The sequence below is a fragment of the Bos javanicus genome, chromosome 3 (assembly GCF_032452875.1).
Source record: "Bos javanicus breed banteng chromosome 3, ARS-OSU_banteng_1.0, whole genome shotgun sequence".
In the NCBI taxonomy this organism is placed as follows: domain Eukaryota; kingdom Metazoa; phylum Chordata; class Mammalia; order Artiodactyla; family Bovidae; genus Bos; species Bos javanicus.
Genome location: NC_083870.1, coordinates 34,035,556 through 34,061,386, shown reverse-complemented (window position 1 = coordinate 34,061,386; position 25,831 = coordinate 34,035,556). Strand labels below are relative to the sequence as shown.

Below are 25,831 nucleotides of genomic sequence, written 5' to 3'. Positions count from 1 at the left end.
ATCCTGTCTTCTTTCCCATTACTCCAGATTCTGTCTGAAAGATGGGTTAGTATTTTCATTTTAAGTCACATTCACTGATCTGATCCTCTCCCCTGTATGAGACACTGTGTCAGGCACAAGTGGGATACAGATGTCACACAGTCCTGGTGCCCTGCGTCTGGGGCTCAGTGCAGCTGGAGAACTATAGGAGGCCTGAGCTGTGTGGTGTGGGTGGAGCCACCTTAGGGCTGGAGGTGCACAGCCTGACCTCACCTCCCAGCTCATCATTCACCCAACTGGAGAGCAACAGAGTCTGCTTTGTGGCAGATATGGAATTTGAAGCTCTTGTCCAAGAGGTTTTTCAGTCTACAATCTGTTTTGTATGCCCACGTCTATAATGAAATTTGCTTTCTCAGCTAGTTCTCATCAGCTCTGGTTCTGGTCCAAGGCTTGTCGCCTTGAGAATTTTGCAAGAGCTGGGGTGACTGCCCAGTAGGGAGGATGGGGACAGATGTGGCCTGCAGTGTGGCCTGTTGGGCCCTGGGCTGTGGGGCACAGGCAGTCCTAGATCTTGGAGTCCTGGGAACTGTTGGGCACTGTCTGTCTTGGGAAGATGGTGCACAGGTACACTTGAGTGTTTCTGCCTGGCTGGCTGTAGCAGGACTGAGGATGAGGTAGGTTGAGGACCAGTGAGAGTGGGCTCAGGTCCCAGTCCAGGCAATTGGTCTCTGTCTTTTAAGTGGAAAAACTAGAGTCTGGCCTAGCCTAGTCTTATTGCTTCAACCCTCCTATCATGTTTCATCCATGTTTTCCTGAATAATTGGGTGAAATGTGGTCTCTTCTGCAAGTTGCTTGGGTACTTTCTGAACACTTTTGTTTTGCTAGGACCTATCTCTCTGTGGAAACCCTTGCAACTAGGAGCCTTTTCTGAGAAAGAGAATAATTTTGGAGAATGAGAAGAACAAATACTCTTATGACCAAGTGTCAATTGGAAAAAACCCTCACAACTTAAGGACAGTGTCGTTGTTCAGTTGCTCAGTTGTGTCTGGCTCTTTGCAATCCCATGAACTGCTACACACCAGGCCTCCCTGTCCTTCACCATCTCCTAGAATTTGCTCGAACTCATGTCCATTGAGTCAATGATGCCATCCAACCTTCTCATCCTCTGTTGCCCTGTTCTCTTGCCCTCAGTCTTTCCCAGCATCAGGGTCTTTTCCAATGAGTCAGTTCTTCCTATCAGGTGGCCAAAGTATTGGATCTTCAGCATAAGCATCAGTCCTTCCAATGAATACTGCAGGTTGATTTCCTTTAGGATTGACTGGTTTGATCTCCTTGCAGGTCAAGGGACTCTCAAGAGTCTTCTCCAGCACCACAGTTCAAAAACATCAATTCTTTGGTGATGAGCCTTCTTTATGGTCCAACTCTCACATCCATATATGACTACTGGAAAAACCATAGCTTTGACCAAACAGACCTTTGTTGGCAAAGTGATGTCTCTGTTTTTTAATATGCTGTCTAGGTTTATCATAGCTTTCTTTCCAAGGAGCAAGTGAAAGTGGAAGTCACTCAGTTGTGTCTGACTCTTTGTGATCCCATGGACTATAGCCTGCCAGGCTCCTTTGTCCATAAAATTATCTAGGCAAGAATACTGGAGTGGGTAGCCTTTCCCTTCTTCAGGGAATCTTCCCAACCCAGGAATGGAACCCAGGTCTCCCACATTGTGAATTCTTTACCATCTGAGCCACCAGAGAAGCCCTTCAAGGAGCAAACATCTTCTGATTTCATGGCTTCAGTCACCATATACAGTGATTTTGGAGCCCAGGAAAGTAAAATCTGTCACTGCTTCCACTTTTTCCCATTCTGTTTGCCATGAAGCAATGGAACTGGATGCCATCGTCTTATTTTTTTGAATGTTGAGTTTCAAGCCAGCTTTTTCACTCTCTTTTTCACCCTCATCAAGAGGGTCTTTAGTTCCTCTTCACTTTCTGCCATTAGAGTGGCATCATCTGCTTATCTGAGGTTGCTGATATTTCTCCGGGCAATCTTGATTTCATCTTGTCATTCATCCAGGCCAGCATTTCTCATGATGTACTCTGCATGTAAGTTAAGTAAGCAGGCTGACAGTATGTAGTCTTGTCTTACTCCTCTCCCAATTTTGAATCAGTCTGTTGTTCCATCTAAGGTTCTAACTCTCCTACATACAGGTTTCTCAGGTGATAGATAAGTGGTCTAGTTTTGCCATTTCTTTAAGAATGTTCCACAGTTTGTTGTGATCCACACAGTCAATGAAGCAGAAGTGGATGTCTATCTGGACCCCCCTTGCTTTTTCCATGGTCCAACAAGTGTTGGCAATTTGATCTCTGCCTTTGTCTAGACAGCTTTTACATCTGGAAGTTCTTGGTTCATGTACTGTTGAAGCCTAGCATGAAGGATTTTGAGCATAACCTTGCTAGTATGTGAAATAAGTGCAATTGTACAGTAGTTTGAACATTCTTTGGCATTGCCCTATTTGGGGATTGGAATGAAAACTGACTTCTTCCAGTCTTGTGGCCACTGATTAGTTTCCCAAATTTATTGACATATTGAGTGCAGCACTTTAACAGCATCATCTTGTTAGGATTTTCAGTAGCTCAGGTGGAAGTCTGTCACCTCCACTAGCTTTGTAGTAATGTTTTCTAAGGCCCGCTTGACTTCACACTCCAGGATGTCTGGCTCTAGGTGAGTGGCCACACCATTGTGGTTATCTGGTCATTAAAACCTTTTTTGTGTAGTTCTTCAGTGTATTCTTGCCACCTCTTCTTAATCTCTTCTGCTTCTGTTATGTTCTTACTGTTTCTTTTATTGTGCCCTTCCTTGCATGAAATGTTCCTTTGATCTCTCCAATTTTCTTGACAAGATCTCTAGTCTTTCCCATTCTTTCCTATTCTGTTGTTTTCCTCTACTTTGCATTGTTCATTTAAGAAGGCCTTATCTCATTTAATAGATCTTGCTATTCTCTAGAGCTCTGCAATCAGTTGAGTATATCCGTCCCTTTCTCCTTTGCCTTTCACTTCTCCTTTTTCCTCAGCTGTTTGTAAAACCTCCTCAGACAACCACTTTGCCTCCTTGCATTTCTTTTTCTTTCAGATGATTTTGGTCATTGCCTCTTGTCCAATGTTATGAACCACCATCCATGTTCTTCAGGCACTCTGTCTACCAGACCTAATCTTTTGAATCTATTAATCACTTCCACTGTATAATTATCAGGGAATGGATTTAGGTGCTACTTGAATGGCCTAGTGGTTTCCCCTACATTCTTCAATTTAAGCCTAAATTTTGCAATAAGGAGCTGATGGTCTGAGCCACAGTAAGCTCCAAGTTTTGTTTTTACTGACTGTGTAGAGCTTCTCCATCTTTGACTGCAAAGAACATAATCAGTCTGATTTTGGTATTGGCCATCTGGTGATGTCCTTGTGTAGAGTTGTCTCTTGGTTTGTTAGAAAAGGGTGTTTACTATGACCAGCTTGTTCTCTTGAGAAAACTCTGTTAGCCTTTGCCCTGCTTCATTTATGTACTCCAAGGTCTAACTTGCCTGTTATTCCAGGTATCTCTTGACTTCATAATTTTCTATTCCAATTCCTGATGATGAAAAAAGACCGTTTTGTTTTGATGTTAGTTCTAGAAGGTGTTGTAGGTCTTCACAGAACTAATCAACTTCAGCTTCTTTGGCATCAGTGGTGGGGGCATAGATTTGGATTAGTGTGATATTGAATGGTTTGTCTTGGAAACGAACCAAAATCATTCTGTCGTTTTTGAGATTGCACCCAAGTACTGCATTTTGGAGTCTTGTTGACTATAAGGGCTATTCCATTTCTTCTAAAGGATTCTTCACCACAGTAGTAGATATAATAGTCATCTGAACTAAATTCTCCCTTTTCCATCCATTTTATTTCACCGATTCCTAAGATGATGTTTAATCTTGCCATCTCTTGCTTGACCACAACCAATTTACCTTGATTCATGGACCTATCGTTCCTGGTTCCTATGCAGTATTATTCTTAAAAGCATCAGACTTTGCTTTTACCACCAGATACATCCAAAACTGAGCGTTGTTTCTGCTTTGGCCCAGCCACTTCATTCTTTCTGGAGCTTATGTATCTTAACCATCTAGGGACCATGTATCCAAAACACAGAAAGTTTCATCTTCTTTTTTCCCATCCTGAATTCCCTTGTAGGCACTATTGGTGAGCAACTGCCCTGCGGGTCACTTAACTGTTTGTGTAAGTGGATGATGAGTGAGCCTCCTTGTTTCCAGCTGTGGGGAAGGGGGTGCAGCAGAGAGACTCAGAATGGAGAGGGAGACCGAGCAGGCTACATACTAGCCATATTACTTATGTACGATGTGATCATGAGGGAGGTGCTTATCTTCTGAGTGCCTCAATTTCCCTTCTGATGAATGGTCTCAGTAGAACCCATCTTGCAGGGGAGTCGTATAGAGATTCTGAACCTATGTCATCATGTCTAGTGGATATGTAGCACCTAATACAGTATAGAGTCTCTGTATGTGGTGAGTCTGGATGTCAGATGAATTATAAGAAACTGGAAGAGTTAACTTCCCAGAGCTGGGGACCCCAGAAGACTATCTTTTGCCCCAACATTTGACTCCCACATGGAAGGGCTGTACCCCAGGTCCCAAACTTGGGGAGAGCTGCCTGGGTTCCAGTGGGGCAGCAGACCTGAGGCCTGGTGTTCTTTTTCCCACCCTCAGGGCCTGAAGAAGATCTCTGCCTACATGAAGTCAAGCCGCTTCCTCCCAGGCCCTCTGTTCCTGAAGCTTGCTGTGTGGGGCAACAAGTAGTGTCTGCAACCAGGAGATGGGCGTGAGGAGCCAGTGCCTTCGAGACCAGGTGGACCTTCCTGCCCGCAGAACCATCTGTCTTCTTCTTTTTCCTTCTGTTCACTCTAGATGGCTTCTTGGCCCCATTATCCCCCTCCCACACCCCTTTCCATCCCTACTTTAAAGATTTCAGTTTCCCACTATTTTTGAGCAAAGTTCCTCCCCACCCCACATGATCCCTTCTGCATTAAAGCCACCCAGACTATCCTTCCCTTCCATGATTACTTCTGCTGTGAGCAGCCCAGCCAGGCCCCTGGCCCACGGGGCTCTGCTCTGAGCTCCCAGTGCTGCCCTGAAGACCAGACCTGGCCTGGTGTGCAGTCCATGCTTCCCAGTGTGGTTCCTGCCCAGCCTGACTGATGCCCAATAAAGCCTTAATCACACCTGCCGTGTCTTATCTTATTCTCTCGGGGCTTCCTGGAGTCATGACTGACTGTGTTGGGTGTGTGTGGGTGTCTATTTCCCCCTCTTGTCCACTGCAGGGCTCCATGGATGGGTATGGGTGTGTGGGGGGGGTGGGGTGGGGTAGACTGTTGGGATGAGTAGGTTATATGATTGCTTGTTCATTTCTATCTACACTTCATGTACCTCTGTTCCTTAGCATCAGATCTCTGCAGAAGGGGAGCCCTTCTATGTCTGGTTCCCTCTTTAATTCAACATTCATGGGATACCTCCTGTCAGCTTGCAGTATTGTGAAATGTGGTCTCTTCTTTCTGTTGCCTGACCACTTTCTGAGCCCTTTTGTTTTGCTAGGCATTCATCCCTCTGTGGGCAAACCCTGTGAACTAGGAGCCTTTTCTGTGTCATGGTTCAGGGGGCTCTCGGGTGCCGGGGAAGGAGTCTGAATATTCTGCTGATGGTGTGGGATCCTGGTGGATTTGCTTCTGTCACCCTTTCCTGGAAGCTTACCCTGCTTTAGATACCCTTCATCTGTGTTCTTACAACATGCATGTGTGCATGCATGCATACTAAGTTGCTTCAGTTGTGTCCATCTGTTTGCAACCCTATGGATCTAGCCTGCCAGGATTCTTTGTCCATGGGATTCTCCAGGCAAGGATTCTGGAGTGGGTTGCTATTCCCTTCTCCAGGGGATCTTCCCGACGCTGGGATCAAACCTGAGTCTCCTGTGCCCCCTGCCTTGACAGGTGGATTCATTACCACTGAGCCACCTGGGAAGCTCTATTTTTAAATACTTTTTTGTAGTATACAAACTTTGTGTATGAACTTACAAAATTTATTTGTTTTTTAAAGTTCCTCTCATTAATTACCTATATCCACTACTTTGTAATAGCCTTTCAACAAGGAAAAGAAACCACAGTCCAACCTATGTCCTAGTCTCCTAATTTTGAAATAAACTTCTGCCTGCAAAGAGGAAAGCTGGCAGGTAGGACATTATTCTTGTGCAGATTATACCTCAGATCACAGATCATAGAGTGACATCAAAAGACACTGAGCCCTCACACTACTGTATATAAGATGGATTCCCAGTAAGGATGTACTGTGCAGTGCAGGGAACTCTACTCAATATTCTGTGATAATCTATATGAGAAGAGGGTCTGATAAAGGGTGAACATCTGTATATGTATAACTGAATCACTTTGTGGTACACCTGAAACTAACACACCATTGTAAATCAACTATACTTCAATATAATTTTTTGAAAGACACAAATCACTCTCTTAAAATCACATTGGGTCAGGAGGCAGGATGAGGGCTGTAATCTGTGGATCTAGGCAGCTGAGGGTGTGTGGGGCCACTCTGACTCTGGTCCTGTGTGGAGTTGTATAGGCTGTCACCCCTCTATGGACCCCCGCCCGAGCCACACACTCAGAGGAACGGTCGCCCCTGGGTCACTTTCCCACCACACTCCCCATCACTGTCTCATCAATGTGAGAGACATGGAGCTGTCTGTCAGGACATCTCTAGAGCTGCACCTGGGTACCCTCTCTGCTGTCTGTGGATCTGGATTTAGATTCACAAGTGAGGCCATAAACTACTTGATTAATTTATGTTGTATCTTTATTTTTAGGCACATGATGAGGGATGGGTCCTACACAGTCCCTGAAAGGAGCAGAGGGAAACCACATTTCCTTTCTCTGCCTCCTCACCTCTTTCTATCGCACCGATGGTCTGTTCTGTAAGACCGCAGCTATCATGGGTTATATTAATAAGTCATGGGGGAGCGTTAGGACTGCCTGGGGTTCTTATCTTCCTGTAACACGGGCCGATTTAATGTTATAATTCAGGCTTGTTTCCCGAGGGCACTGGCAACTCCACCGTTTAGCTGACGTCTCTTTGGGGTCGGAAACCAGGAGAGCCCGACCTCGGCGGCCTTTGATCTCTAGGTGCCCAGAGATTGGCTTCCAAAGAAATCTGCTCAGACAGAGTAGACCCTGCTCTGCCGGCGGGGGGCTGAGTCAGGGGCTGGGCTGGGGGCGGGGCCGAGAAGACGGGCGGGTGCTTCCGGGCCCGCTTTCTCCCGGATTCAAAAGTTTCAAGCCCAAGTGCACTGGATCTTCTCCTTTCTGAGCGTCATAACCTGCACCATGCCCATGATCCTGGGTTACTGGGACATCCGCGGGGTGAGCTGGGGTCCCCCAGGGCAGGGAAGGTGGAGGCGGGTAGGGAAATGCTGCGCCCCCCTGGGAAAATGCTGCAAGGCTGAGGCCGGTTCAAACCAGAAACTTCCATAGGACTTGCTGCAGCGGAGCCCCTCTCCCCTCACCCCGATCATCTTATCTGGTTGTTGGCATGTGTGTGTGTGTGGCGTGGGTGGGCTGGTGCAGGTGATGGTGCTGAGGGAGTTGGAGGTGTGGAAGTGACCTGGAACAGTGAGAGTTTTGCAGTCAAGACTGACGTCTGCCCTCTGTCCCACCGTCTCTCCCAGCTGGCCCATGCCATCCGCCTTCTCCTGGAGTACACAGACACAAACTATGAGGAGAGGCAGTACTCGGTAGGAGATGGTAATGAAATCCTTCTTCTATTCTAACTTCTGCTCAACTCATATTGATTTGTTGCCAAGCAGCCCATGTCCTGGCCTTGTTGCTCCCATCCCTTAAACTCCACCAGCTGGAAAAGGGACTTTCCCCTTCCCAAACCCTTTGAGGGTGCAGCTGTCCTCCAAAGCAGGACATGAGAGCCCCTTGGGCTCTGCTTAGTGCTTGCATTAGCTCTCTGTAAGCCTCATCTCAGGTAGGTTTCAAATCTTTCTACGTGTGCTTTCCTCCAAAGCTCCATGTGAGATAAGAATTCAGTTCAGAGTCCATATCCACCAGTTCAGGGGGTCTTGCCTCTGATTCCTTGGTCGGTCCCCCCGGGAAGGAGGGTTGGATTCCTGGGAGGTTGTTTCACTGCATCTTCTTTTTCTCAGCTCCTGACTATGACAGAAGCCAGTGGCTGGATGAAAAATTCAAGCTGGGCCTGGACTTCCCCAATGTAGGTGCAGGGGCTGGGGTGCTGGGAGGGGGAGTGGACAGTGTCTCCATCCATCTCCTTTCCTGGCTTAGAGGTTTCAGGAACAGGTGCCTTCTGCTCTGTCTCTCAGCTTCCTGGTTCTCTCCCTTGCCCTTCCATGATACTCTGTCCCAGCTCATCCCTCCATTTTGCAGCATATTATTTAGTGCCCACCACAGTATTTAGATTCTGTGAATGCCAGGTTTCATCTCTGCCCTTTGGTCAATGGAGGGAGTACAGGGGAGTCTGGTGGCCCAAATAACCAGACCCTATTGTTCTTCCAGCTGCCCTACTTAATTGATGGGACTCACAAGCTCACCCAGAGCAACGCCATCCTTCGGTACATCGCTCGCAAGCACAACATGTGTGAGTGGGTCTGGGGTTGGGGGCAGGGGCACAGGTCGTCATGCCCTGGGTTGGGCTGGAGGGGATACTGAGGTTGAGTCTCTGTTGTGTGGCCACAGGTGGGGAGACAGAGGAGGAGATGATTCGTGTGGACATTCTGGAGAACCAGGTTATGGATGTCCGCTTTGCCATGGCCAGGATCTGCTACAGCCCTGACTTTGTGAGTCCTCTCACTTGGGGGAACAGGGTGTGAGACGCTTGTCATGATCTCATCTACTGGTCTTTTAGATTTTTACTTCCTTAGAGCTACTTATCCACCAAGACATTTTCTTGGAAACTCTGATTCAGTTCCCACCAATCTTAAGAAGAGTCCAGCTTCTCCTGGATGGAAATTCACTTCCTAGACAGGATATTTTCCTCCTTACCCCAGCACCTCCTCTCCACATCTAAGGCCTAAACACATGTGTCCAGTGGGCAGCCCAGGGTTAGCCTTTCTTCCTCTCCCTCCTTCCTTTCAGCTTCCAGTTCTCTCCAGCTGTCCAGAAACTGCTCAGACGTCCACACCATTCCTGTCTCCCACACTGGAATGTAGGACTTCTTTCCTAGTCATTTTAGTGTTGATCAGCCTGAGGTCTGAGGACCGAGCTCCGCCAGGTCTCACAGCACTGCTGGTCTGACCCAGGGCAGGTGTCTGGAGCTGAGTGGTGACAGGTCCGGGAACAGTGCGTTTTGCCCTTTGCCTTCCCACAGTCTCTCACAGATGGGAGATGGTTCCCATAGGAGTCTAGTGAACACAGGTGGGTTGAATTGGCCCTGGACCCTGACTCACGTACAGTCAAGGGACATGACTGCTCACCTGACGGCTGGGATCAGACACAGCCCTGGGAGGACTGCTCTCTGCCGGGAGGACTGCTCTGTGCCGGGAAGTCTGTGTGTGAGGGTGGTGACAGCTGTTTTGTGTCTCAGGAGAAACTGAAGCCTGGTTTCTTGAAGGAGATCCCTGAAAAAATCAAGCTGTTCTCAGAGTTTCTGGGGAAGAGGCCTTGGTTTGCAGGGGACAAGGTGAGTTGGACGGCTTTGGGGGCAGGATAACTGTCATTTCCCCAGGTTCAGAGTTCAGTCCGCATTCATGCTTTGTCTTCCTGCAGCTCACCTATGTGGATTTCCTGGTTTACGACGTCCTTGACATGCACCGCATATTTGAGCCCAAGTGCCTGGACGCATTCCCAAACCTGAAAGACTTCATTTCTCGTTTTGAGGTGATTCTCCTGAACCCCTTGTATTTACATCTTTCTTCTCTCTCTTATTCTCCCTGATTTCCTAGTTGGGACTACAATGAAGACTAGCATTTATGGAGAATTTTGTTTACCAGAATCTCTCCTCAGTTACTGACGTGTATTGTGTCACATTTAATCTTTATAACATTCCTACATGTGGAACAATTATCCTTTCCATTTTACAGATAAGGAATTAAGCTGAAAGGATAAGTAATTTCTGAAGGTCACACAACCAGTACAGGCTGTGCTGGTCTCCTAGTCAGACTGTCTGGCTTCTATGGGCAGCAGTCAGTGGCTGTCCATCTCCTGTACTGAAATGAAAAGCTCAGGTCCTTTTATTGTCTGGGTTCACAGTTCTGGAAAGTGTGTAAGGAAGCAGAATATTCAGGAGATGGTATGCAGCTGGCATTAGTAGAATGAGACACAGTAGGAATGATATCAAGTTCTAAAAACACAGACAATATATTCTCCTGATCTCCAAAGGGCTCTGCAGCAATTGAGCCTCCACCTGTTGTTCTGAGATTCTCAGGGCTGTAGTTGGTGCTGGGATTTGGGTGCATACAGAGGTGTCCTGTGCAAGGATTTCATCTTGACACCTCTTATGGTGGGCAGTTCCTTTACTCCTCATCTCCAGTCCCTTTTTCCTTCATGTTAACTCCAGATTCCATCTCAGAGATGCAATAGTACATTCATTTTAAATCACATTCTCTGATCTGATCCTCTCCCCTGTATGAGACACTGTGTCAGGCACAAGTGGGATACAGAAGTCATGCAGCCCTGGCACCCAGCCTCTTGGGCTCAGTGCAGCTGGAGAACTATAGGAACCTTGAGCTGTGTGGTGTGGGTGGAGCCACCTTGGTTCTGGAGGAGCACAGCCTGAACTCACCTCCCAGCTCATCATTCACCCAACTGGAGAGCAACAGAGTCTGCTTTGTGACAGATATGGGAATTTGAAGCTGTTGTCCACTCGATGTTTTGGCCTACAATCTGTTTCGTATTCCTACTCCCCATCATGAAATTTGCTTTCTCAGCTAGTTCTCATCAGCTCTGGTTTTGGTCCAAGGCTTGTTGCCTTGAGAATTTTGCAAGAGCTGGGGTGACTGCCCAGCAGGCAGGATGGGGACAGACGTGGCCTGCAGTGTGGCCTGTTGGGCCCTGGGCTGTAGGGCACAGGCAGCCCTAGATCTTGGAGTCCTGGGAGCTCTTGGGCACTGTCTGTCTTGGGAAAATGGTGCACAGGTACACCTGAGTGTCTCACTGTCTGGTTGGCTCTAGCAGGACTGAGGATGTAGGTTGGGGCCAAGTGAGAGTGGACTCAGGTCCCATACCAGGCAGTTGGTCTGTGTCTTTTAAGTGGAATAATTAGAGTCTGGCCTGAGCTAGGCTTACTGCTCCACACCCTCCTATCATGTTTGATCCATGTTTTGCTGAGTAATAGGGTGAAATGTGGTCTCTTCTTTATGTTGCCTGGCCACTTTCTGAGCCCTTTTGCTTTGCTAGGCCTTCATCCCTCTGTGGGCAAACCCTGTGAACTAGGAGCCTTTTCTGAGGAAGAGATTATTTTTTGCTTGATGAGAGGAACAAATACTCCTATGAAGAGATGTCAATGGAGAAACATTTGACACCACTTAAGAACAGTGAGTTTTGACTTTACTTGGAGACCTTCAATTTTGTTTGGAACCCAGGAGACAGCTTCCCATAGAGCTCTGAAGATGTAGGGTAGGAGACAGTAGGTATATGAATTTTTGGCTGGGATATACATATAGTCACTCATGCATCTTGGTAAAAGATTAATGCTAATTATTGAAAAACAAACATCTCAAGTTAATGACCTTAGTGCTTTTCTCTGTGTGGGAAGATGGGTAAATCTGGAGTCATGAAAATTCTTTTTTTGAGATGCATCCTAACTCTCTGGGGCCCCCCTGTCTAAAACACAGAATGTTTCATCCTGGTTTTCTTCATCCTGAAATCTCAGCGTGGATTGTCTGTGGTTGACTGCAGTAGATTGAAGCATACCCCTTTCTATACCAGTTAGGAGGGAATATCTTCAGGCTTTTTGCTGTTCATGGAAACGATATAAGATTTGCATTCAGTCTTTTATTTTCATAAACTTTAAAAAGTTATTGATTTATTTTTGGCTGGGCTGGGTCTTCGTTGCTGGGCCTGGGCTTTCTCTTGTTGCAGGGAGCTCGGTTACTTTCTAGTCGCGGTGCTCTGGCTTCTAATGCAGTGGCTTTTCTTGTTGCAGAGCACCAGATTCCAGGCACTTGAGGTTCAGTACTTGTGGCTCTCAGGCTGTAGAGCATAGGCTCAGTTGCCCCGGGGCATGTGAAATCTTCCCAGACCAGGGATTGTACCCACGTCCCCTGATTTGGCAGGCAGATTCTCAACCACCGGACCACCAGGGAAGTCCTTCATTCTTGACAAATCCTTTAAAAGGCTGTAAATTAGATTTTGCGTGAAGGAGCCTTTCCAGTTGTTTGAATTTAAAAACACCTCTTTTCTGTTATTTTTTCCCTTTGGTGTTAGATTCTACCTTATTAAGTTAATCAGGCTTAGTCTCAGGTCATTGTGTGCTATATTTACATATCTGACGTGAAGAGATTTTTTTAAAATACAGAATTTTTTTGGCTACCTTGGTGTTGTGTCGTGTGGGGTCTTCCACTGTGGTGCTCAGGCTGCTTCTGCTTGTGCTGCGTGGGCTCCAGAGCACATGGGCTCTGTGGTGTGCGGGCATAGTTGCCCCGGGGCATATGGGATCTTAGTTCCTTGACCAGGAATTGAACTGGCTTCACTGCACTGGAAGGCAGATTCCTAACAACTGGACCACCAGGGAAGTCCCCTGATTTGTGGAGATTTGCAAGACACAGTTGCTTTCAATTCCCTGAAGAACTGGGCTGCTACCTAAATGATATCAAAAGATTGATTTGACCAACTACCTTTTTTTTAAATTTTGTTTTTTTATATCAGTAGGAAAATTTCCAACTAAACTGGAAATCAAAAGATCTATTCTAGAACTTTAGGGATCAGTGTATTGTGTCTTCAAATGTTTGCAGAAGGCCCTCTTTCTGAGTGCACAAGTCAAACTCAGACCAGTTTACCCTTGGTCAAAAACAAAACCAACCAACCAAACAAAACCCCCAAACCAAACTCCAGTATTGCTTTTATTAGGCCCTGAATATTAGATTGTAATTTTAACCTTATGGTGTGTGGGCTCAGGTAACCCTGTTGGTTTCCTCTGTTATATTTAATTAACATTGCCTGAGAGGCAGATTATATGCAGTGTCTTATGCCAGGCAGGGGAGCATTCCCCAGTGAGACATGTTTGTATATCCCCACAGCATAATCAGGTAAAAGAGATATAACCATCTTACATAAAGCCTGTTCAAATATACCACTTTTTAGTATGTTACTAAGTCCAAGTTTAGTCTGCTTGCTGCACAACAGGCCAATCATCTGAGAGACAAGGTACAGACTGAGAAGATGGCAGACTAATGTCTCAAAATAACCATCTTATCAGGGTCTGGATGCCAGGTTCTTTTATAGAACAGAAATGGGGGAGGTGAGGAAGTAAAGTAAAAAGGTCATTAATCTTGCAAATATCTCCTGGAATTGCCAGCCTTGGGGAGGGGATATATTAATTTTTTCCTTCCTGTAGCCATCCACAGGTGGACAGGTCCTGAATAAGGGCACTTTGGTTTAACATTCAGGCAGAGGGGCAGGTTCCCCAGGGCAGGCCATTATGTATGGAGGGTATCCTTTTAGTGAACAAAAGCAATGGGAAACAAAGTTTAAAGTAAAAGAAACAGATCTAGACTTCTCTGTTGGTACAATGGATAAGAATCTGCCTGTCAATGCAGGGGACATGGGTTCAATCCTTGTTCTGGGAAGATTCCACATGATGCAGCGCAACTAAGCCTGCACCACAACTAATGAGCCTGGCTGTAGGGCCTGAAAGCCACAGCTACTAGTCTATGTGCTGCAACTACCTACTGAAGCCCACGCACCTGGAGTCTGTGCACCACCACAAGAGAAGCTACTGCAATGAGAAGACTGCATCATAATGAAGAGTAGCCCTCACTGGCTGGAACTAGGGAAAGCCCAGGCTCATAATGAAGACCCAGTGCAGCCAAAAAAAAGAGATACAAATCTTAAAAAAAAAAAAAAGAAACAGATCCAACATTGAGGCAGATTTGTTCTTCCCCATAACAAATAACTTTCATCTCAATTCTATCAACTATTAATATTTTACCTTTAACCATAGCCCTTGTAAGGATCCTGTTAACAAGTCTTGGTCTTATAAGGAGTCCCAGAAACTTTCCCTTTTATTCCCTGGCCATTTTACCCAGTTCTGTCCCCAGTGAGGGGTTGAGCCAAGGGACCCAGGCTTTTTTTTCCATCTTTATTGGATTGTTTGGCATATTGCCCTGAGCAATTGCTGGTGAATTTTTCTACTTTCTTGCCTTTAAAATTTTCCTACACTGGGGTAAATAGAGTGGATTTGTTGGGTCTCTTTAACATTTAAGGGGACTGATAAAGGGTCTTTTTGGCCCATCCAAAACATCTTTTTTGGTAGTGCTGGATCAAAATCTTTAATTTCATGCCATCAAAGTCTGTTTCAGTTATCATACCTCTTAATAGCCATCTAAATATTTTCATCCTATTGGGACCAGTCCCTTTAAAATTTCTACTTTGTAGGAAGAGCTCACTTGACTTTCCCTTCAGCTTTTAACTATTCCCTTGTTAATTAACCTAATTAACTTTAGTTATTCTTTTGTTTTTATTAGCATCTGTAAGATCCATTGAGGGGAAGCTGAGACCATAAATAAAGCTCTAGGAACAATTTTTGTTGGTTGGTTGATGGGTTTGAAACTAAGGAAGTTCTTAAGGTTAGCCACCATTATATATCTGTGTATCCACCCTTTAGTTTGATTTTTCCATAGGGACCAGCTAAACAACTGTTTTCAATGAGAGATCTCTCAAAATTTACCAATTTAGTAGGTTTCCCAGTTTAAAGGATCCATTATTAGAATTCTTAGTTATAATTCAAACCAATAAGAGGCAAGAGGAATGCCCATAAGAGAGTGCAAAGGATGCAGCCTTCTCAAGAACCAGGAAGTTTACTCACAAATATAGTCTAAGAAAGGAAAGGCCTTTGTTGTACAGGGAGACACAAGGAGGGTTGAAACAACAAAGACCCTTTATGAAGTGGGACCTCTAATGACACATTGAGCTAATGCTAGCATAGCTGGACAAAAAGACTCTTGGAATCACAGTCTGTGCAACTTGCTGCCAGCCATACACCGTATGTGTACCTTCACGATCAGAGAGACTAAGCTTTCAAAGTGCACTGGAAGATGCCTAAGAAGATGAGGTAGAACTTTTATGTCTCAAAGCTACAGGGAGATGATGCAAGTTCTTCCTAGAAGGACTTTAGTTTCCTTAAGGTCAGAATTTGAAAACAAAACTTTTTTTGGCCAAAGTAATCCCAATTTTACCAGGCCTTCTAAATCATTCAGTCTGTTTGATTTTAAAACCCATTCCTCTAGCTGTGTACACAAAAACCCCCTAATTTTGAGTGTCAAAGAACCCTTTTTTGACCATTTTTAGGATGAGATCTCCTTTGGTATAGTTTCCCCAATTAAGTAAGTATTTGCAAGTGTAAACTCCATATGTAATGTACCTGAACCTGCCTGTAGTGTCAGTCTCAGGTTGGCAATCTGTCACCCCTCTTTCTTTTGTTTATAAAGCTTTGTTTCCCATTTCACAGTATGTTTGTCAGGGTAAATTTCTTTTGATAAGTGTGTCTGGTGGGCCCTTCTGCTACTTGTGAGCTTAACTCTGCTCGTTGTCACCCTGTAGTCATTTCAGGTCTTTGATATGTCTCAGACAGTCTGAAAACACCGTGGGCATTGGGAACACAGGTTGGCCAAACCTTTTGTGTGTGTCCCTGGATGAGCAAGTTTCTTTAAAAAGTGGGATTCCCTATGGGATTGCTGTGTGGTATGAGGACTTGCCTCCACCACTCCTGCAAGTTTTCTCAATTGCCTGAAAAAGCCTTGCTTGGCCAGGAGGAGCTCTGTCCCTTATCAATGGAGCTAAGAGATCTCATGTGGTATCTACACTATATTCCGGCCAACTCTGGTAAATTAGTCAATCCAAGGAAGGACACCAACCAGTCCCTGACCTACGCACCCAACCTGAACCTTCCCACCCAACCTGAACCTTCCCAGTGTCTCAGCTGGGTACTTTCTCAGTATCTCTAAAATGAGATGACAGGAAGCTTTTTCATGTACCACTAAAGAAAACTCAGGATTGTCAACCAAGATGGTAAATCTGAGATCATGAGAGATTCACCTAAATTCATATGATCACGTACAGAGGTGGACCGGCACAAGGGGCCTTGCTGGTACTAAGGCTCCAGCTCCTTGTAAGGTTCCAATACCAGTAAGAAGTCTCATCTGAACTCCTTTGTGGTCACTATAACTGTCCACTGGAAACAAAGCCCACACAATGTAAGAGCATGAGTTTCCCTTTTATTTGGAGACCTGTGTGCTAGGAGACACCCTCTCAGATATCTCAGATATTTCTGGGAAACTGCTTTCAGGAGGTGGAGGAGGAGGTCTGGGAAATAGGAGTAATCAATTATACATCTTGGTAAAGATTACTGCTAATTACCAAAAGCTAGGGATCTCAAGTTACTGATTTTAGTGCTTTACTCTGGGTAGAAAACTATACAAACCTAGGTTGATTAGAGTGCTTCTTTAGATGCATTGTAACTCTCTAGGGACTGTGTATCCAAAACAGAGAATGTTTCATCTGTTTTTTCCCATCCTGAATTCCCCTACGGGCACACTGTTGGTGGGCAACTGCCAGGACTGGTCACTTAACTGTTTGTATAAGTGGATGATGAGTGAGTCTCCTTGTTTTTTTTGTTTTTTGTTTTTTTTTCAGCTGTGAGGAAGGGGGTGCAGCAGAGAGACCTCAGAATTGAGAGGGAGAGCGAGCAGGCTGCATTCTAGCCATATTACTTATGTGCAGTGTGAGCACGAGGGAGGTGCTTATCCTCTGAGTGCCTCAGTCTCCCATCTGATAAATGGTCTCAGTAGAACCCATCTTGCAGGGAAGTCATTTAGGGATTCTGAACCTATGTCATCATCTCCAGCAACAAGCCCTGGGTGGAGTCTCCAAATGTCCTGTTTTATCAAGATGTCACTTGAATTACAGATAATTGAAAGAGTTAACTTTCCAGAGTTGGGGACACCAGGAGGATGGTATTTTGTCCCAATATTTGACTCTACATGGAAGGGCTATATCTAGGTTCCAAACTTAGGGAGACCTGCATGAACCGTAGTGGGGCAGCAGACCTGAAGCCTGACCTTTTTCCCACCCTCAGGGCCTGAAGAAGATCTCTGCCTACATGAAGTCCAGCCGCTTCCTCCCAGGCCCTCTGTTCCTGAAGCTTGCCGTGTGGGGCAACAAGTAGTTCCCGCAACCAGGAGATGGGCGTGAGGAGCCAGTGCCTTGGAGACCAAGTGGACCTTCCTGCCCACGGAACCATCTGTCTTTTTCATTCTCCTTCTGTTCACTCTAGATGCTTCCTTGGCCCCCTTATCTCCCTCCCACCCTCCCTTTCCAGCCATCCTTTATTTCAGTTTCCCACTTTTTTTTTTTCCACTTTTTTTTTTTTTTTAGCAAAGGTCCTCCCCCACCCCACATTATCCCTCCTGCACTAAAGCCACCCAGACTATCCTTCCCTTCCATGGTTGCTTCTGCTGTGAGGAGCCCAGCCAGATCCCTGGCCCATGGAGCTTTGTTCTGAGCTACCAATATTGCCCTGAAGACCAGACCTGGCCTGGTGTGAAGTCTGTGCTTCCCAGTGTGGTTCCTGCCCAGCCTGTCTGATCCCCAGTAAAGCTTTATCACACCTGCTGTGTCTTGTCTTATTCCCTCCTGGCTTCCTGGAGTCATGACCAACTATGTTGGGTGTGTGGTGGTGTCCATTTTCCCTTCTGTTGTGCTCTGCAGGGCCACATGGATGGGCGTGTGGTGGGAAGTTGGGCACAGGTGGGATTATACTATTGCTTGTTCATTTCTATCTCCACTTCATGCGCCTCTGTTTCTTAGCATGAGGTGTCTACAGAGGCCAGGCCCTTCTGTGCCTGGTTTCCTCTTTAATTCAGCATTCATGGGCTGCCTCCTTTCAGCTTGTAGTATGTGTAGCTGTGTCATGGTTCAGGGGGCTCTTGGGTGCTGGGGACATCTGAGTAGTCTACTGATGGTGTGGGATCCTGGTGGATTCACTTCTGTCACCTTCTCCTGGAAGTTTTCTCTGCTTTAGATACTCTTCATCTGTGTTCTTACAACATATATCAATAACATTTGCTTCCAGTGTATTATAATCATTGTTTAACTTGTTCTTTCTCTAACTTGGTCATAAAGACATTGAGGAGAGAATCCATTTCTTATTTGACTTTATATCTCACATCGATTATACTACCTTGCACACAGTAAATGTTCAATAACGGTTGGAAACGTGAAAGAAGTATCTCTAGTTAAAACCCTGGGAAACTCTACAGCCATTTTATAGATTTAGGGCTCTGCATATAGGTACCTAGCTTCCAGGTGGTACTAGTGGTAAAGAACCCACCTGCCAATGCAGGAGATGTAAGAGATGCAGGGTTCGATCCTTGGGTTGGGATGATCCGCTGGAGGAGGGCATGGCAACCCACTTCAGTATCTTTGCCTGGAGAATCTCATGAACAGAGGAGCCTAACAGGCTACAGTCCATGGGGTCGCAAAGAGTCAGACTCAACTGAAGCGACTCAGTACTATATAGTTTCTTGAGCCACTTAAGATAAAGAATCAACATCAGAAGATTTGAAATCTATAGGTCTAGGGGAAAGCCATTCAATTCAGTTCAGTTCAGTTGCTCAGTTGTGTCCAACTCTTTGCGATCCGTGAATTGCAGCACGCCAGGCCTCCCTGTCCATCACCAACTCCCGGAGTTCACCCAAACTCACGTCCATCGAGTCAGTGATGCCATCCAGCCATCTCATCCTCTGTCGTCCCCCTTTCCTCCTGCCCCCAATCCCTCCCAGCATCAGGGTCTTTTCCAATGAGTCAACTCTTCGCATGAGGTGGCCAAAGTATTGGAGTTTCAGCTTTAGCATCATTCCTTCCAAAGAACAACAAGGACTGATCTCCTTTAGAATGGATTGGTTGGATCTCCTTGCAGTCCAAGGGACTCTCAAGAGTCATTTTATCTCTGGTTCCTCTGCCTTTTCTAAAACCAGCTTGAACATCTGGAAGTTCACAGTTCATGTATTGGTGAAGCCTGGCTTGGAGAATTTTGAGCATTACTTTACCAGCGTGTGAGATGAGTGCAATTGTGCAGTGGTTTGAGCATTCTTTGGCATTGCCTTTCTTTGGGATTGGAATGAGAACTGACCTTTTCCAGTCCTGTGGCCACTGCTGAGTTTTCCAGATTTGCTGGCATATTGAGTGCAGCACTTTCACAGCATCATCTTCCAGGATTTGAAATAGCTCAACTGGAATTCCATCATTTCCACTAGCTTTGTTCGTAGTGATGCTTTTTAAGGCCCACTTGACTTCACATTCCAGGATGTCTGGCTCACTCTAGGTGAGTGATCACACCATCGTGATTATCTGGATCATGAAGATCTTTTTTGTGCAGTTCTTCTGTGTATTCTTGCCACCTCTTCTTAATATCTTCTGCTTCTGTTAAGTCTAGCCATTAGGTCTCCCTAACTTAAGCATTTAGTGGGCTGTAGCTGGCCCTTGGATAACTTGACCTGAAATGAGCAGAGCTAGTGTGTGGACCAAAGTGTAGCCACTCTGCGCAGTCATGAGGGAGAATGCCATTTGAGGTAAAGTGTAGGCCTCATCAGATAACAATATGATTGGCAGATCCTTCAAAGAGTGACTGGATGGTGAAGTTGGGCTTGTTATAGCACAGCCTCAAGTCTTGACTTGGCCTCAAGTCATAGCCCTCAGGTGCTTTGGAGAAGAGTCTTGTTGGGTATTTGTCTGGATGGTCATTTCTTGCAGTTATTAAGCAAAAAATATTAAGCAAAAGTAGGAATAATGTGAAGTAAAAACGATTTTTTAAATAAATAAATGATTATTTAAAAAAGTAAAACTGCTAACATAAAAAAGTTCAGTAAACTAATAGTTAATGAAACTTTAAGTCAGTAAATATTTTTGATTTTGCAAGCCATATGTTCTCCATCATCACAGTTGTTCACCTTTATTATTGTAGTGTGAAAGCAGCCATGGGACATACATAAATGAATGGATGGGGCTGTATTTCAACAGAACTTCAAAAACAGGTGAACTTATTTCTCTGACTCTGGATTTATATGCTCAAATTGAAAGGGCATAGCTAGTGTGGGCAGAGAAGGCAATGGCACCCCACTCCAGTACTCTTGCCTGGAAAATCCCATGGATGGAGGAGCCTGGCAGGCTGCAGTCCATGGGGTCGCTAAGAGTTGGACACGACTGATCGACTTCACTTTGACTTTTCACTTGCATGCATTGGAGAAGGAAATGGCAACCCACTCCAGTGTTCTTGCCTGGAGAATCCCAGGGATGGGGGAGCCTGGTGGGCTGTCGTCTATGGGGTGGCACAGACTTGGACATGACTGAAGCGACTTAGCAGCAGCAGCAGCAGCAGCAGCTAGTGTGGGAGGGAGGGTTAAGAGAGAGGGGACATATGTATACCTATGGCTGATTCATGTTGATTATATGACAGAAATCAACACAATATTATAAAGAAATTATCCTCCACATAAATAATAAGTAACTATCTTAAAACTTAAATTTTAGACTCAGACGTAAGAGACGACCATCAAAAAAACCTAAAGAACAAAATAACTCAGTCCTTTTAAAAAAAAGTGAGGCAATATGTGATAATGAAGACAGTTGCAAATCAAGTATGAACACATTTGTTTAAATGTGAAATATTTCTTCTTAATAGCATTTCTTGTTTTCCATACTTTTCATCTTAAACATGGTTCCTTTTGTAAATTCTTGCAATCCTAGTTTGCATTTTGTTATTCAAAATGTTATAAGCAAGTGGAAAATTTTTGTCTCATATATAATTTGTCAGTATCTTGTCTGTCAGGAAGCATTTAACAGGAGGCTTCCTGTGTGCTGTTTTGGATCTGTCATGAATCCTCTGTCCCTTATTAATTCCTGAATATTCAGGAATTAAGTGGAGCAGCAAGCTACTCCCGGGGGCTGAAGTATGCATGCATTTACATACAGTGATAAGCAACTATTTACGAACCTCTTCCTTTTTATGAACCATACTGTAAAAGTGATTATTTACAACCCTCTCTCTTTCATATGGATTACCTCATGTTTCCTTGATAACTTTTAAGTTTTGATTTTATCTCTGCTGAAAATAGCTGCCTTGTAAGACAGTATAAATACTCACACAATGTTGAATAAAACACCTCTGCTCCATCAGAGCTTTTGTCCCCGTGTCTTGCTTTCTCTCCCTCTCTCTCTCCCCCGCCCATCTCTCTTTTTCAGGCTGATACCCTGGAGTGCAGAGGCCCTCTGGGTTCACTTTCCTGCCCGGGCTTCCTTCACCTCCTCGACAGGGCGCCTGAGGCCTTCATGAACAGAGCAAGCCCTGTGCAGGGGCTTTATTGGTTTTCTGCGTAAACCAAGGAATATCAGCCTCTTTCTCTCTCCTTTACTTTCTTATCGGTCGACTCGGGACCACCAGGATCCGGCCCATTAAAGGACCTCAACACTTGTCAATGGTTATTTCTAATGTCTTATTTTAAGATTAAAAAATGTTCTCTAAAACCTAAAGTTACACAGACAACACTTACAAACTCAAAAAAAAAAAAAATTAGCGAGATGAAGACATATTTAGATTCTTCTGTTTGTATTTATTATACTATTAATCTTGTGTTCTGAGGCTATTTCATTTAGAAACACTGTTAATTCACTGAGAATTCAGAAGGTCAGAAGTAGAGCTGGAGGGAATTATGGAAGGCCACACAGAAGAAAGACCACAGGCTGGACTTCTCAACTGGATACTGGTCACTGTGTGTTTCAATGTCTTGCACAGCGTTCTCTAAAATATTAGAACTTGTCAACACGTTACAGTCAAGAGAGAGAGCACATGTAAATCCAGAAGACGTGACCACACTGACACTGAATATCAGCGAGGCAACTACTGGCTGCATCAGGCCCTTCAGCCCCCTCTCCAGTTTCCCGAGTCCCCCTGCCCCCTACTGCCTTCCACACCCGCTGCCCCCACCGGTGGGACCCCTGGGCCTGGAGGCTGAGTCTGAGAGCCTGCTCCGCCAGCCCCCCTCCTCCTGCAGGATTGACGTCCTCCTCCTGACGGGGCCGCCTGTGCTCGGGGCCCATCCCTGTGTCCTCAGTTCCTTGTCCCAGCAGGCACGGCCTCTTTCTCCTGCCTTCAAGCTCCCTCCATCTCAGTGCCCCTCGGTGTTTGAACACTGAAAATCTCTTCCGTACTTAAAAATTCCTCCCTGTATTTCCCAGAAGACTTCTAGCCTTTATTACCCAGGATGGTCTTACTTATGGTGCTGCTATATGTCAGGATCATAGTGATTGTTTTTTCATAAAGGAAAATGATAAATGGATGAATTAGATTGCAGTATGTTACAGCATCTGCTTTACCTATTTTAAACATTACTATTGTGCTTAATGTAGCTTTGGAAAATCATTTTCTCAGTGAAATCTACTGGTGTTTCTGTAAGTTCAAGATGTAGAAAGGTCAGAATTGTAATTCCTCATTACGTTATGAAATGTGTAACTATTGTGAAGGTCAGCACTTTTGGTGACCATAGTCACCATCGCTTCCCTGTGGGCAAAAGGACAAGAGAATCCACTTGACCCTGAGCCACATCCTGAGTCTGGACCCAGAACTGAGCCATGAGGACAGGCAAGGTAGGAATGGCTGGGACCATTGAGGGACTGAGCTCTGCTGGTCTCTGCTGACACACTCTCTATACTTCCAAATTTAGCAGAGATTTGCTAAACTCTAAGTCTGTGATTTAACAGGGATTTGAGAAGGAAATGGCAACCCTCTCCAGTATTCTTGCCTGGAGAATCCCAGGGATGGGGGAGCCTGGTGGGCTGCCGTCTATGGGGTCGCACAGAGTTGGACACGACTGAAGTGACTTAGCAGCAGCAGCAGCAGAAAAAGTCTATCTGCCTTCCAAGCCCCACTCCATACTATACCATGGTGATTTGAATCTTCTTGGAACAATGGTTCATGCCTTTCTATCCTATAAAGTGTCGTGCTGTGCTGTGCTTAGTCATGTTCGACTCTTTGGGACCCCATGGACCGTAGTCCGCCAGGCTTCTCTGTCCTTGAGATTTCCCAGGCAAGAATACTAGAGTGGGTTGCCATTTCCTCCTCTAGGGGATCTTCCAAACCCAGGGATGGAAACCATGGCTCCTGAGTTTCCTTCACTGTCAGGCATATTCTTTACCACTGAGCCACTTGGGAAGCTCTATTTTTAAACATATATTTTTGTAGTATACCAACTTTGTGTTTTTGGAGAAAGGCATGGCAATCCACACCAGTATTCTTGCCTGGAGTATCCCATGGAAAGAGAGCCTGGTGGGCTTGTTGCAGGAAAGGGGACCCCTTCCAGGGCCCGAAACTGGGGTCTTGTCTAACACTTGGAAAAGAATTGTCTGAGGAGACACGTGCTGACAAAGCAACAGATTTTATTGGGAAGGGCACCCGGGTGGAGAGCAATAGGGTAAGGGAACCCAAGAGAATAGCTCTGCCCTGTGGCTTGCAGTCTTGGGTTTTATGGTAATGGGATTAGTTTCCCGGTGGTCTTTGGCCAATCACTCTAATTCAGAGTCTTTCCTGGTGGCACACGCATCACTCAGCCAAGATGGATGCTAGGGAGAGGGATTCTGGGAAGTAGACGGACACCCGGTGTCTCCTTTCGACCTTTTCCGAACTCTTCCGGTTGGTGGTGGCTTATTAGTTCTGTGTTCCGTATCAGGATCTCCTGTCATAAAACAACTCATGCAAATGGTTACTATGGTGCCTGGCCAGGGTGGGTGGTTTCAGTCAGTGTGCTTCCCCTAACAGGTTTATAGTCCATGGGGTTGCAAAGAGCCAGACATGACTGAAGCAACTTAGGACATAACCCATAGCACAACTTTATGTTTTAACTTATCAAATTTGTTTGTTTTTCAAAGTTCCTCTCATTTGTTTCCTACATCCACTACTTTGTAATATCCTTTCAACAAACAAAAGAAACCATAGCCCACCCAATGTCCTATTCTCCTAGTTTTGAAATAACCTTCTGTCTCAAAGAGGAAAGTTGGCAGGTAGGACATTGTCCTTGTGCATTTTGTACTACAAGTCACAGATCATGGAGTAACTTCAAAGGACACCGAGCCCACACACTTATATATAAGACAGATAATCAACAAGGACATACTATACAGTACAGGGCACTCCGGGCGTCCCTAGTGGCTCAGATGGTAAAGAATCTGCCTGCAATGCAGGAGACCTGGGTTTGATCTCTGGGTTGGGACGATCCCCTGGAGGAGGGCATGGCAACCCACTCTAACATTCTTGCCTGGAGAACCCCCATGGACAGAGGAGCCTGGTGGGCTACATATAGTCCATGGGGTCACAAAGAGTCAGACACAACTGAGCGACTAAGCACAGCACAGGAAACTCTACTCAGTATACTGTCTATGATAACCTATATGAGAAGAGAATCTGAAAAAGAATGGATATATGTTTATGTATAATTGAATCACTTTGTTGTACACCTAAAATAAAGCAGGATTATAAATCAAATATACTTCAATAAAATTTTTTTTAAAGGCACAGATCACTCTCTTAAAATCACATTGGGTCACAGGGAGGCCTGGCATGCTGCAACTCATGGGGTCACAAAGAGTCGGACACGACTGAGCGACTGAACTGAACTGAACTGAATAACATATCCCAGGGTGAGGGCTGGGACTGTGGATCTAGGCAGCCAAGGGTGTCTGGGCCACTCTGACTCTGGTCCTGTGTGGAGTCATCCAGGCTGTCACCCTTCTCTAGACACCCTCTGGAGCCACCCACCCAGAGGACAGGTCCTCTCCCCTGGGTCACATTCCCACCAAACTACCCCTCACTGTCCCATCAATGTGAGAGACATGGAGCTGTCTGTCAGGACATGTCTGGAGCTGCACCTGGGTAGTTTCTCTGCTGTGCATGAATCTGGATTTAGATTCACAAGTGAGGCCATAAACTACTTGATTAATTTATGTTATATCTTTATTTTCAGGCACATGAGGAGGGCAGGACCCTCCACAGTCCCTGAAAGGAAGACATGGAGGGCACATTTCCTTTCTCTGCCTCCTTTCTACTCTTCCTATTGCGCACACACACACACAGAAGTCGCTCAGTCGTATCCGACTCTTTGCGACCCCATGGATTGTAGCCCACCAGGCTCCTTGGTCCATGGGATTTTCCAGGCATGAATACTGGAGTGCTCCTATCGCACTGATACTCATTTCTGGAAGACTGCAGCTATCATGGATTGTAAATCATGGGGGAGCGTTAGGGTTGCAAATCATGGGGGAACGTTAGGATTGCCTGGGGTTCTCATCTTCCTGTAACACGGGCCGATTTAATGTCATGATTCAGGCTTGTTTCCCAAGGGCACTGGGAACTCCCCCGGTTAGCTGACGTCTCTCTGGGGTCGGGAACCAGGCGAGCCCGACCTCGGCGTCCTTTGATCTCTAGGCGCCCAGAGATTGGCTTCCATAGGAATCTGCTGAGAGAGAGACAAGAGTAGACCCTGCTCTGCAGGCCGCGGGCTGAGTCAGGGGCTGGGCTGGGGGCGGAGCCGAGAAG

At 45.6% G+C, this 25,831-nt stretch overlaps 2 protein-coding genes across 3 annotated transcripts in view; both read left to right on the top strand.

Moving 5' to 3' along the window:
• Positions 1-5,238, top strand: part of LOC133244150 (glutathione S-transferase Mu 1-like) — a 43,468-nt gene extending 38,230 nt beyond the window's left edge. For both annotated transcript variants that reach the window (XM_061410908.1, XM_061410907.1), the window contains exon 8: positions 4,727-5,238. In XM_061410908.1, coding sequence (XP_061266892.1) covers positions 4,727-4,816 — 90 coding nt within the window. In that variant the 3' untranslated portion in view covers positions 4,817-5,238. The remainder of the gene's footprint in view (positions 1-4,726) is intronic.
• Positions 5,239-7,306: 2,068 nt separating this feature from the next.
• Positions 7,307-21,425, top strand: LOC133244146 (glutathione S-transferase Mu 1-like). The gene is made up of 8 exons (XM_061410903.1): positions 7,307-7,437; positions 7,743-7,818; positions 8,226-8,290; positions 8,593-8,674; positions 8,773-8,873; positions 9,620-9,715; positions 9,802-9,912; positions 17,327-21,425. The coding sequence occupies exons 1-8, from the start codon at positions 7,402-7,404 to the stop codon at positions 17,414-17,416; spliced, it is 657 nt and encodes a 218-aa protein (XP_061266887.1). The 5' UTR covers positions 7,307-7,401; the 3' UTR covers positions 17,417-21,425.
• The last annotated feature ends 4,406 nt before the right edge of the window (positions 21,426-25,831 follow it).